Source organism: Epinephelus fuscoguttatus, linkage group LG13 (genome assembly GCF_011397635.1).
Source record: "Epinephelus fuscoguttatus linkage group LG13, E.fuscoguttatus.final_Chr_v1".
Classification (NCBI taxonomy): Eukaryota; Metazoa; Chordata; class Actinopteri; order Perciformes; family Serranidae; genus Epinephelus; species Epinephelus fuscoguttatus.
In genome coordinates this window covers 16,270,121-16,284,611 of record NC_064764.1, presented here as the reverse complement: position 1 = coordinate 16,284,611, position 14,491 = coordinate 16,270,121, and the positions used below count along the sequence as shown (strand labels likewise).

General features: G+C 40.7%; 1 protein-coding gene across 4 annotated transcripts in view; it reads left to right on the top strand.

Annotated features, from left to right (window-relative positions):
* The window catches only part of epha3 (eph receptor A3), a 114,746-nt gene that overhangs the window by 6,072 nt on the left and 94,183 nt on the right, over positions 1-14,491 (top strand). For all 4 annotated transcript variants that reach the window (XM_049593855.1, XM_049593854.1, XM_049593857.1 and 1 more), the window contains exon 2: positions 3,203-3,267. In XM_049593855.1, coding sequence (XP_049449812.1) covers positions 3,203-3,267 — 65 coding nt within the window. The remainder of the gene's footprint in view (positions 1-3,202; positions 3,268-14,491) is intronic.

The following is a 14,491-nucleotide window of genomic DNA, read 5'->3' as shown; positions in this document are numbered from 1 at the left end:
AAACAACAATTAGTTCTTGGAGCGGCGAAATCAGTTCTCTCTGCAAATTTAGTCCGAGCTGCTTGTGAGGGGTAAATTTTGCTTGACTAAAATGGTTTTCACAGTGCCACAGCCGTCCGCCATGACCCACAAATTCTCTCTTTGGCCGTCTTTGGAGATGTGTACGCTCTTGCTTACTGAAGCTTTGAATGGGAGAGTACAGGGAGATTGTATTGCTCATATTTTCACAGTGAATAGAGTTACAGCTGCAGGGCCTGACTGCACTGCTGCTTCACTTTGTTGTGTGTGTGCGCGTTCGCTTGGGTAAGCGCACGCATGTGTAAGTGTACTCTTGTTTGTGTGTGTTGAGCTGCGGACTGATTTGCTCTCTGGATGAGGAAGAGGCTGAGTCAGTTTCAGGCTCAAACTTAAAAGAAGAGACCTTTAGAGCAGTGGAACTTTATTGTTCTACCATCTGGTTACAATAGCTGATAATTTCCCCTCTGCTTTTTTCATGCAGGTCACTTAGTGTGTATATTAGCAAACACAGCAAGATGTGAAGTCATGTACACATTTTTGATGATTTGCTAAGTCAGAATGTGGCACGCTAAACTCAAATTAAATACAGTATTTTCAAAGATTTGAATGCAAAGAACCAGCTTGGAGGAAGCAATTTTAGAAAATAAAGTCAGTTTGAACATCCTCCTTAAAATGTGAAAAAATAAGAGTATCATTAACTATGGGTGTAACACCATTAGTCAATAGGTAATATTAGTAATAGGTTTCTCTGTTTGTTTCTTTTTCACACTAAAATAAGGCATCATATTAGTTTTCTCTCATCACTGTTTGGGAAACCAAATAAAAAGAAATAAACTCAAAATATAATTAACTGCAATTAATATCACCAACTTATTTTATTAGTGTTATTTTGGCTACACAAACAGCCTCACCCTGTTATTTAATTTGAAGTGGAATTACTCACAAGCTGTATTTATCTGTTGTCTCTTGATAGACTGTAAACAGAATCGGGTGCCAAAAACCGCATTGACAGTTCGCCTACTGATGTGGGGAATCCAAAGAGCATAAGGCTGCCTTCACATTCCCCACTCTGTATGTCATGGTACATACTGACAGTTGTATTCAATGACAATAATTCACACCGCGGCCATCTGTATATGCTAAGAATAGAAAATGTTGTAGCTCATTTCTCACGTGCTCGGGGAAGATGTTATATTTTAGAGTTTGTTTAGCCAGCGTGTTAAGGATTGCTGAGCTGAATTTGTTTACGTGTGCACAAAAGTCACTTGCGTATGTCTATTTTGGTCTGAGGAACTGGGAAATAGAAGCGGAGTTACTAATAAGTCATGACACCAAATTTGCTCTGGTCTCCACCTTAAAGAGACAGTTTAGATCAGTGGTTCCCAACTAGTGCAGCCACAGGGTCCAGATGTCTCCGTAGTCATTAGTTCAAGGTCCACACTGTTTAATACAATCAGCATCATACTTTCGTTTGGCCATGTCGTTAAGCAAGTTTGCTGTCTCTGTTAATTGCTGTTAGTTAGTCGCTCACTCTACAGCATGAAATGGCACTTCAAAATAAAAGCTCTTTGCTGGAAATGTACTTAAAAATAAAGTTTGTTCTTTACAAATTTAACCTGTTCGCAAGTCGCTTGTGGTCCATTCAGAATGGACCAAGACCCACTTTTGGACCACGACCCACCAGTTGAGAACCACTGGTTTAGACCTTTTGAAGAAGGGTTGCATGAGATACTTATCCATAGTCAGTGTGTTACATGCAGTGATCTTGGTTGCTAATGTATTGCTGTCGACAGGGGCAGAAGCAAAACAGAAAAAAATGTGTATGATAGACTAAGAATATTTTCATTGCTTTACCTTGCTGTCAGATAGTGTCTTCTGATGGGGTGCTGGAGCCATTATATCACTCTCTTCAAAGCCAGACTCCACCGAGAAAAATAATAATTTTACATCGCTAAACAGAGGAGTTGTTGGGCTGCTCGATTTTTTATTTTGTTTTTGTTATTGCGTGACTTTGGCATTTAGATCTGATTTACCAGGTCACACAGTAACACAAACTAACTGACTGTGGCAGCGATAAATCAGCAGCTCCTGCGACCAGCGAGAAAAAATGACTGCTTTTGTCAATGGAGTCTGGTGATTTTAACAAGAGCAGAGATGGGGAACTGAAGCCGTAAATGGCTTCCTGTCGAAGCCTGTCTGACGACAAGGAAAAACTTTGGAAATATTATAAATATAGTGTGCACTTAAGCTCTTATTCATTTTTTTAGGTGGGCCTTTTTTTAGGTGGATAAAATACTTTTGCTTCTGCCCCTCGTCCACATCAGTACAGTGCTAAGCTCATGTGGTGGTACTCCTGTCTGCTTTTCCAAACTGGGTTCGTGCCGACTGATATCTATTGAACAATCTGAACTATCCCTTTAAGTACTGACATTGCTGCTACTTTGCTACCATAACGTATACCATATGAAACCCATATGACAACCCAAAATCTAAACTTGCACCATCACGCTAATGGAGCTCCTTGTCTGATTTGTCCTTCGCCATATTCCATCCATTAGATGCGGATTTCTCCCTCTGCATCTTGGTTTCTGTTTGATATGAATGACTATGTTGGCGGGACACATGCATAAAATTGTATTTCCATTCATTATAAATGGATTTATATTTTGTTTTCAGTGTGGCCAATCGCACTTCTGACCACCTTTGAAACCGGCGATTGGATCTGAATTCAGATTTGATGCAGTTTTGCTTCACCTGGTGACAGTCCAATCACCACGGCGGTGTGCGTGGCTAAGTAGAACCGAGGGATACACGGGTCAAAAGCATGAGACTTGGAAAATAAATGCGTCTTTTGAAACACTGGCTTTACTTTAATACAATATATCTTCAGGGTATCTTTGTTGTGGCCAGTTTGCCCGGCCAAGTTCTGCTTTGATGCTTTACACAGCAAGACAAGAAAGCCAGCTCTCACTGTTGGTTAGCATAGGATATGTGTGTGTGTGTGTGTGTGTGTGAGTGTGTGTGTGTGTACGTGTGTGTGTGTGTGGCAGCTGAGTAAATAAAGTCATGATCAGTGCTTGGGGTTGGTGATCCCTCCTGCTGGATTAGATAAAGGCTAATTGGGGCTAACAAGGACTAGACACTCATATGTTCTCTTTGTTTTCCCTCTCTCTTTCCTCACCAGTCAACCTATTAGACTCTAAAGCAAGCCAAGGGGAGCTAGGATGGATTTCCTACCCATCGCATGGGGTGAGTATCCTCTATCTCTACATTTACCCACATCATGTCTGAATAAGCTTTCATTCTGGGGGGGGGACACATTCACCAACATGAACTGGATGTTGGATTCAACCCCACACCACATGAAATCAGGATTTTTAAAAACTCCTGTGGTTCTCACTATGTCATGTTGACCCAATGAGTCAAGTGCAGATTAACCCACTTTTCTTTAGACGTTTTTCTGTCTATTCTCCGTCTCGCAGGTTAGAGGTTAAGCGTTCAGAGCTTGCCATATGGTCAAGATGCTTAAGGGAAAATCATGCACTGTGTGCAATGTTTGTGTATTTGAGTGTGCGTGTGTTTAAAGAAAGATTAAGGCATTAAAGGATTTTAGGTTGTAGACACTAAAGCATCCGCACAAGAATGTTGATAAGCTTACCCCTTTTTAGTAAACATCACATCGACAACACAGATAACAACTTACTGCTGTTGCATGTAAACATTGTAATTCCATTGTTGTTAATCCATTTCTTTTTAATTGAAAATACACATCACCTCATTCTGTCTGTCACACATGCTTTAATATCGTATTTTAACACACATTTTCAGGCTTGTGAGTGATATGTATTAAAGGTCTGACATGTAGGATTTAGTGGCATCAAGCAGTGAGGCTGCAGAACTTAAACTCCCCAGTCTGCCGAGTGTGTGGGAGAACTACGGTGGCCAATCTAAAAATGCAAATGGCCCTAAAGAACCATTGTTGGGTTTGATCATTCTGGGCTACTGTAGACGGCAGAATCTGTGGAAGAGGACCTGCTGCGTATGTAGATATAAACGGCTCATTCTAAGCTAATAAAAACCCAACAGTCCTTATTTTCAGCTGATTATAAATTAATAAAAATATTTATGAATATTATATTCCATGTCTGACAATAGATGCCCCGAAATCCTACACACTAGACCTTTAATTTACAAAAAAAAGTGAATAGTGAAGTTTGCACTTCTGGGTTTGGCCTCTGTTTTGTTACCTTCATCCAAGACCCACTGTGAAATCATGCCGCAGCTAAAGCTTATTTTAATTGTCGATTAACTAGTCAATTATTTTCTTAATTAATCCCTTAGTCTGTTAGTCTTGGTTTGATAAATGTCAGAAAATGGTGTACAATGTCAGTCAGTGTTTCCCAAGGCCCAAGATGATGTCCTTGAATGTCTTGTTTTGTTGACAACCCAAAGACATTCAGTCTACTGCCACAGAGGAGAAAAGAAACCAGAAGATATTCATATTTAAGGAGCTGGAATCAGCTTCTTAAAAAAGTTAAAAAAAAAATAAATCTTGAAAAAAAAAAAGAAAAAGTAAAAAAAAGTAAGTCGGCAATTACATGAACAGATGACAATTAATTGATAATCGCTGCGGATTAATTGCAAAAATCTACATATAGCAGTTGTTTTTTTTAATTTGTCATTTTTATGTGCTTTTGTGCCAGAATTCTATAACTTTTTCTACCATAACAATCAATACTATTACATGTGAGAATAGTACAGCATTCTCAAAAAACAACCTGCAATGTTGCAGCAAAATAGTTCCATATTTTTGGAGTAAAGAAAAAAACTCTGCAGCCTCATCTATCAGCCTCTCTCTGCTACCAAAGTCCCTCCAGTGCGGCTCTCGCTCAGTGTTTATTTGTCTAGCTAGTTAGACTACTGTGCCTCGGGGCTAGCCCACTGACACACACACACGCACGCACACACACTCACACACGTATACCACACTTCCTCGTTTTTCCTTTATTAAGTGTTAGAATTACTCCTTGGCAGTGGCTTAAGGTAATCCAGTCATTTGTTCCGTGGAGCTGCCAAACCTTGTTTCCCTCGGCCATATACTGCGCTGGCACCGTCAGAACGCTCAGACTTTCTGCATGAGGTTCAACCACAATGAAAAAATGACCCAAAGGAAAAACTGCAGCAGGCTGGTTAAAAATGCATTTAGTCCAAAGACAATTGCAGGCTACAGGACAATTTTCGTTACCATTTCAAGGGAGAGACTGATTTTGCGCTGATAGAAGTTATTCACGTGTAGGAAAATGCATACCGATATCGAAGGCTTGATCCAGCACTGGACATTGGAATGTGTGACAGAGACTATGCAGTGTGTGCAGCAGGCTCTGCTTTATTTCAAGTTATTTGCTTTGAACAAGTTCAGAAGAAAAGCGCGTGGTTGTACAGTTCATAAAAATGCTGCAGGAATGGAAGCCAATGTCATTCTTAAATGAGAATGACTCCAGAGAGGGAAAGAGAGGGGATAGGGGAGGATCAAAAGGAGGAAGACAGAGAGAGAGAGAGACGGCAAAGGGGAGGAAGAGAGAGAAGAAGAAAGAGGGAGAAGAGGAGAGAGGGAAGGACAGGAAAGGATGAGAGAGAGACAGAGAGAGAGATATTGCTGATGATCAAGTCCTCAAGGTGAATCATCTGTAATTACTCACGTCATCCACTGACTGCGCTCCGATAAGCAGCCTGCCCTGGGAGACTGCTGCTCACAAATGATTTCTCATAATGTGGCAGTGGCACTGAGCCCTCACACACACACACACACACACCCACACACACACACATACACACACAAACACTCATTCACATTGATGGAGAGGCCGCGGCTATTGGCCTACCGAGACACACCGTGCTCCGGTCAGAACAAATTAAGAGCTTAGCCTCCCCAGGATGTTCACTCCGGAGCCACCGACTAGACTGACAACTGTGTGTGTATGTGTGTGTGTGTGTGTGTGTGTGTGTGTGAAGTGTGTGTGATCCAGATATACTGTTATCTGTCTGGGAGGCAGGCTGATTGCTGAGCAGTGTCCAGGGGGCTTAGCCCTTCACAAGACTAAAGAGTGTTAAAGATTACATTCTTGCGTGCTTTGAAAGCATTCTTCAGCAACAAACCAACACCCCAGACACTGGCTGTGCATACAAAATAGAATTAATGGGCACATACAAAGTAAAGTCCATTTTTCATAGGAACCAACAGGGGGATACAACTGCATTGCTTTTTAGAAAAATAAATAAATATATCAAAATATATTTTTTTTGCCAGGACTGTGTATTGACTCGTTGCTTAGCTAGTTACTAAAACAATTTGGAATCTGATGTTTAACCTAAATGCTGAAATAATAGGAATAATCTGAATAGTGGAGGTTTAAACAATAATTGAAACCCACAATCAGTTTTTTTTTTTGCAAGATTTTCAACTGTAATCTTTTGTATAGTTGAAGTTTATGTCAGAATAACAGGATTCCTTGCAGGAAAATCAGCATCCCATTAAAATAAAAAGCAGGATTTGTACTGTATGTTCAAAGAAATATGCTGCCTGTAAGTGCTGTTCCAATGTTTAGGCTCATACTCTCCACAGTATTCTGTAAGTAACAATGGTATTCACCGAGCTTTTGCATCACAATGAAAAATGCTTGACATCTTTAGAAAATCTCCAGCAGTCACAGTGGGTGAACTCTGCATATACTGTCAAGAATAATGAGAAATATTTAACACACACAGACTCAGACTCATTCACATCTCACATTCCAATTATCAGGTCTGGAAGATGAGGGTGAGGTTGGGGTGGGGGTGGGGATGCAAGGGGGGCAGGCACAGTATAATAGCATGGCTTTTTATATTTTGGACTAGGTCCACCACTTCAGTCAGCCAGCTTTCAATTTTTTTTTTTTCTTGCTGTCAGAGTGCAGACTGCTGTTTCAACTTCTTTAGTCACCCAAAGGCTCTTAAAGCCCCCCAATGCACTGCTGCCACCCCATCTGCGAAATCAGCCTGACCAGCATGAAACGCTGCCCCTGCCCCCCAGAAAGAGAGAGAGAGTACATAGAAAAGCCCATCTATAAACAAGGATTAGCAGCAAGGGCAAGGGACCAGAGAGGAGGAGGAAAAGGAGGAAGTATAAAGTGTGTTAGCAGTTACTTTCTTCCTGGTAAGATCAGCTGATGCAAACCCTTTGACTGACAGCATTATATCAAATATCACTGAGTACAAGAACTGGGTATATTCCCTAAAACTATATAAAATGTTTGACCTCAGTGTTATTTAGATATTATGTTATGTGCTAAGCTCCTCTGTGTTGAAAAGAAAACCAGATTTTTAACGTGGTTGAACTAGGGGACTTGTAGAAGCAACATTGCCTTCACAGTCTTCATGGACACATAACTAAGTTAGCTAATGTTAGCAAAACACAATGTATAGCTACATAGAGAGGAGTTAGCCGTATGTCAGAATAGCAATGTCAGCCAGCTTTGCGTATAACTGTGGCAACATTTAAGAGGTTCGGAGAAGCATAGATAGGTTGTTTGCTGACATATTGTTAGGATGACATCAATAGCCATTAGTCAGAGAGGATCATGGCTAACATTCCTTTGTTTGTATTATCTCTGCAAAGCTACATGCCAACCCAAAGTAATTTTTGGTGTTATTTGTTTGAATGTACTATAAAAGATCAGTTAAACCTAGTCCCAATTAAACGGCCAGTCCTTTATACCAGCCTGGTGGGGCCACACATTTTGACAAATAAATGCCTGTTTCAATTAGACGCCTGTTCAGTTGCTAAGCAGTTTATACAGGAGTTCTTTGGATGTATAAATCCTGTTTTTTGGCTACCCACCCGTGCTAACGTTAGTAAGCCGCTTAGATCGTGCATACAAATATAAATGTTTGAGCGTTTGTCAATATGGAGATGCTACATATTGTTATCTTGCTTAGATTATCCATAATTCAATTGTTTTCAATTAATTCAGATTTACTGGCACGGTAAACATGAGAGAAAGACAAAGAAAAAAAGTCAGAATATGTGTCCATTCCTTGGTTACCTTGTAAGTTATTTATATTCTTTTAATCTGTAAGGGTCGTGGGATCAAAAGAGTCAAAAGGGTTTGTAATAAAAACAAGTCCAAGTTGTGAGTATTGTTTTAAATGGATTAAGTGGTGTTATGTCAGTTTGTGAGGTGTCGTAATCCTCAAGTGCCATTAAAGAGGTGTCGTAACTCTCACTTTCTGACGTGTTGTCTGTCGCAGCTAGATCAAATGAAAGATTTATAATGCTATCTGAAGCTAATTTGTAAACAAGTAATATTCATACTGGTTTTCATAAACAGGTTGATTGTATTTCCCATCTTTGCTGAGCATAAAACGCCTGTCTCAAGTCTACGCCGGTTGAGTTTAGTGATTTAAGCAAATACTAGCCTGGGCTATTTATTGAATTGTTCCAATATATGACATCTTGCATCCATTGAGAATATATCCTTCCTTTGTATATATAGTCCTTGTCGGCAGCTTCTTGTAGGGCAAGCTAAATGACTACACAGAGCCGGTTATGCACCAGTATCATCATGTTAATTTTTTTTTGTGTGTGTGTGTTTTGTTTTGTTTTTTGGTCAGTCTTTCCCAACCTAGCAACAGTAACTTAGAGGGTGGGATTTTGGATCAAGCAGTTGCATCCCCCAGTATTATAATTATACTGCAGACTTGGTTGAAAATGAATAGTTTCCAGTGTCCTTGTTCGAGCAAAGCATGAACGTGGATTAGCATAGCTGCTCAAAAACAGGCGGGGGGAGGAAGAAGAGAAGGTATGGAGGTTACCCTTTGGTAAGACCAGCTGATGAAATGCCCTCTGACTGATATGCCGCAGTTGTCGTGTCTGTGACCCCCACTGACCTCTATGGAGCCCGAGAGCTCTGCACTTGCTGTGGATGCTTTGATTTTCAGATTTACCTCCTCTCCAGCTGTAGTGGTAAAATGGACAGTTGTAAAAGACACTATATATGAACTTTGTGTTTTACAAAACATTTAATAAAAAAAGCCCCATTTAGTAATTCCATGTCCAGAAAAATTAAAATACATAAAATTATTTTTTATGCTCCTATCCTATAGTAATGGCTGACAGAATGACATTGCTAAAATAAAAAGAAAAAATTAAAAAAAAAGTAATAATTTGTAACCAAGACCTCATCAGTGTCACTGTTGGCAAAATAAATACACGTATTAATAAATAAAATAAAAAAAATAAAGCCATTATTGTTAAACCTTGGAACAGAGCACGCTTATTCTCCATCTTGTTTCCTTGAACACAACTAGTCTGTGTATCAATGCATTGTTACCCTACACTGGTCCATATACTGCTCCATTAACTCCCATTGACCTGCGTGTCTTTGAAGTGGGTAAACTGGTGTGCTGACTCTGTGACTCTGAGGCGTGCCTGTTGCCGTAGTTGTAATGTCACGAGCAGGTCAAGTTACCACCATTTCATTTTGCTGTCCCTTGAGCAGCCTCACCTACCTACAGCAAAGATCAGAGAACCAGGGACGAGATCACACCAAACTGTGCCCCAACTGTGACCATCAGGGGTCGGGGTCAAAGGTCACAAGGACTGGTGTCAGGTCCTAGTGTTGTTATATATCAATTAGAGGGCAGGGAGAGGGGGGGTTGCATCCCCCCTGGAGAGGAACAAGGCGGTGGCTGCTCACTTTAGACCTTTATTTATCCTGGTTGACATACAAACAGTACACATTCACAGTGGGAGCTGCCTCCAGTGGTGCTGGTGGTGGTGGTTTCTTCTGGCGAGAAGTAGCAATGGTATAGGTATTGCCACTGGATTATATTAGAAGTATTGTCATTAAATGTGATCTGGAATAATCCAACAAGTTTTGCCGAATTTCCCATTATTCTTGTCTGGCAATAGAGTAGCTCGTTCAGCAACATGCCCAGAACATACTAGAACTCTGATCCAGGAAGGAACTAGGTACTACTCTTGTGCCTACTCTGTGCCAACTTGTAAAGGCGCATAGGCAGGTTACGTCTGAGGTTGCCAACCACGGCTGAATTGTTGTGGACTTACCAGAAATCCTGAGTGCAGAGCTGATCTTCTCTTGTTCTTAGGTGTGTATTAGGCTAAAAATATTGTACGTGGGACAGATGTAAAGCTCTACCTAGCCCCGCATTAAATACATCAACTTCCTATCAGTACTTACCACAGACTGATATTTATATATGAGGAGAAAGATACCTGTCAGTTGTGACTGGTTGTTTCTCGTCACATGACATGTGGTGTTGTTGCATCCCAAAAGTTGAATTCTGTTTATCTTAGAGCGCAGCCGTCGCGCCCTGAAAAATAGGCGCTCAGGAATGCTTGTGCGTCGTGATGGCATTGCTCTAGCAGTGTATTTAGGCCGCGCAAACCACAGCACTCGTACGGGCCCTAACTAATGCTTTTCTGGATCTTGGATAAATACGTTGAGACATTCTCTATTTATTTCCTCACTCCCTCTTCCACCCTGTCAAATGAAGGACAGAAAACAAGCCGGAGCTTACAAACCCCACAGAAGAGATTCAAGGTTGTTCGTTCTTATGATGTAATGTTTGGGGAGGGGGAAGAGGATAGCTCCATGTAATAGATGCTATCCTCCAGAGTGGGATCCTCACATCATAGCGGAGGTCTTATTTACTTTGGCAGAGACATGCTCAAGTCAAGTCATCTTCTCTGGAAGAGGATATAACACGCCTAACACACACACATACATACATAAATACATACAGACACATACACACACCTGGGTTTGATTTTGAGCCCCTGTGTGTGTTTGTGTTCAGACCCGTCCTAAAGACGGCTTAAAAGCAGGGCGCAATCACTCGCAGTCTCCTTAGATTTATCCCAGTTTGCATCATATTGGTGGACATGAAAGTGCATAAAGGGATAAGACATAAATCCCGCAGCTTTCACAGACATCTGCTTACAAAGACTGAGTATTATCCACACACACATTCACGCAGAAACACATGCAGAGATACACAAAACGTGTTCAGGCACAGGATAGCAAGTGGAACATCGTCCATGTTCACAAACACACACACTTGCTCACTCAGTGTATACGGGGATATGTACAGTAATACACACCTACTGTGCCCTCCATTCTCAGGCCACTTGTTCTGTTAGATGCCAATTTTGCCAGAGCAGCTTACTTTTCAGGGTAAAAGAAAATCAGATGTGGCACAATGAAATGTCATTTTCTCAGCAAGTTGAGAAACTCTTGAAGCAACAAGATTGGGTAGGTGCAATCCAGAGTGTGTACTTAAGTCTGCTCAATTTACATTTGTTCCATCTTTTTAAGTTTCAGATGGCAGATCATGAAGTGGTAGGAAGAATACAAGATATTGTACACTCTGTGTGCTCTGTATATTTGATTAAATCAGGGTTTTTCGGCTCCAAATTGATTTTGTTCCGTCCTTAACAAGGCTACATAGCTGTTTGCCACTATTGTGTTGCAACTCTACACTTGTAATCCTATTGTACATTTTCTCAGAGAGGAAAGACAAACAACTCTGTCCTCCAGAAATTATGTTTAATTTGTGTGGCCAAATACATTTTTTGGAGGAAATGTAATTGTTGCCTGGATTATGTTCACTGAGGATGTTTTTTTTCTCTCTCTCTCTCTTTTAAGGAAGTACTTTGGTCTCGTACAAAGTGCAGGGCTTTGGCACCAGAGACCAGGGTTTGCATTCAGGCTTCCACATTTAGTTATTCTAAACACCAAACCACTTTGGTTAAGGTTAGGAAGCGATTTTGGTTTTTGGGCAAATATAGACAAAAATAAACACACCACTGGTTCGAGTCAGCATTAAGATTTTAAATGTCTAACCGAGACAATCCAGTCCAAGAGAAAAAAGACAAGATCTTTCTCTCATCATAGCAAAGTGCTTTGAGTGTCTAAACATAATTATAAAGACGTTTATCATGCTCTGTGCGTGAATGCTAAAAACAGATGAACAGGGAAAACAAAAGTTTGACGAATTTACAGATACTTTCATTAAGATATTTCCTCATTAAAAACGTAATTTGTGCAACGTTATGTTTCTCCTCAAACTTATTTTATGCTGTTGAAGGGACAGTTCACCCCACAATCAAAAATACATATTTTTATCCAGTTGTAGTGGTGTTTTTTCAATCTAGATTGTTTTGGTGTTGGAGGTATTGGCTTTAGAGATATCTACCATCTCTCCAATATAGAACTAGATGGCAGTCGATTTGTGGTGCTCAAAGTGCTTTCCAGAAATCATGACCAGGTTACTCAAGATGATTCACAGACCTTGTTGAGAGCAGTTTCATGCATTCTTTTTTTTTCTACAAAACTACACCTGATACAACTGTATCACCGCACAGAGGGAAACACGCATTTACTTATGGACGAGAGCTTTGTGCTTGTGACATGTAAACATCTCCCTCGCCTGAGCTGAAATGCTTTGAGTCAGCTCAATAGTGCTACATGAGCTAGCAGGAAATGCTCACTTCCTTCTGCATGGTGATATGGATGGCGGGTGTAGTTCAGTAGAAAGAAAATAGTTCCTATATGAAAGTCCTAACAACAAGGTCTGTGGATTATCTTGAGTAACTGGGTCATGATTTCTGGGAAGAGACATTGCTGTTGAGTTTTGCATTTAAAAAAACAAAACAAGGAGCAAAGAACATGGTTTGGCTTTGTAATCGTACGGGACACGAACACAGCTTTCCAGGGTGAAAGTTGGTGTTTGTTTGACCCACCCTGCCCACAGTTCTTGGACTTTCGCCACCTTAACTTTCGTTCTTGTCCTGCTATGTTTCCCTCCTGACGACTTCAGAGTGAAACGGGGTTGATTCCGTAATGTTCTCACATCATGGTTCTACACAGAACAGGGTTGGAGTATCAACAACCACACTAAAATGTGGCCTTTTTCATGGACAGAATTTAAATCTGTATATTTCTGTATTTTTCAAGCAGGTAATAATTTTTAGCAGCAACAATGCTTAACATCTGCACAAAAAAAAAAAAAAAAAAAAAGTTAGACTCCCAGTTGTGCTGCTTTCTATTCTGACAGAAAGACATTGCTTAACTATGACAGAAAATATATATAAGGCTGAAGCAGATTAGGATGCTTTCTTTTCCTTACCCTCATGTAAGTACATTGTCTTATCAAACATGATGTCAGCAGAATCACTAATCACATTGGCAGCTCTTGTCTTCCCTCCGCTTTCTGTTGTGTCAAGCTCTATCATCAAATCTTTCCTGCATGTCGTCACATCATTACTTCTACATGACTTTTATGTCAAGCTCTAAAATCTTGAGTAAAGTGAGGTGAAATGTTAAGTTTAGCTTCACCTCTTCATATTTAGCCCCTCTCAGTTGTGTCCACTTTCCCCTGTTATTGTTAGACCTATAGAGAGCTGGGACTGCACTCTGATGAATGAGGTGACGCCAAGGCAAGCATGACGGGGGAGACTAAACACCAATGGAATCTCTCCCTTCAATTTTCATCTCACTTTATCTCTCCCTCCCTCTTCCTGTTGCTTTTTTTTTATCAGCGCTATGTCTTTTACTTTCTCTACCTCCCTTCGTCTCTGTCTCTCTCTCTCAGGGGTGTTTCATTAACTTTACTGTGAGATGAAAAGCAAGTGGCTATACTTCAGCCTGAGAGCTCCTTGAACACCACACACTCATAGATATGCTTTACACCCACACAGCCACACTCACACACACACACACACACACACACACACACACACACACACAGGCATACAAAAACATGTAATAGAGAACCTAGACTTTCTTAGCTCGTCATTAATTTCTGTGTTGAGGCTGAAAGCACCTGCTGTGTCCGCCTGCTATGGGGCTTTAAACACTTCACATGAGCCTTATGTGAATGCATATGTGTGTGTGGGTTTATGTTTCCATTAATGCTTGTGTGAAAGGAGCGATAATTCAGTTTCCACTTACCCAGAAAAGCGTTTCTCTTTCTCTGTGTCTCTCTCTGAAGAAAGCACTGCTCATTCAGGCATACATCCATTCTGAATTTTCACGGAATGAAGAAGAAAAAAAAAACAGAAAAAGCATCCATTTACACACTTAGGCCCATTCGTTCTAATGACTGTCATTTTAACCACAATGAGCCCAGTGTTTCAGGTGTTTGCCCATTCATCATCGCTCCGATTCAGTGTTGATTTGCTTGGACAGCGAAGCCAAAGCGCATGATCAATGAGTCTTCCCGCTGTGTTGAATTCAAAAGGAATGACCCCGCTTTCTTTTTTCTCCTCTCCTCTCATTGCTTTCTCCCAGTGGAGGGAAAATGTAAGATAGACACGAACGTTCCTGGTATACACTCACATCTGTCTATACTTCGTAGCTTCTTTTGTTTCATAGTGGATTCAGCACGTTTCCTTTAGTAGCTGTAGTACTGT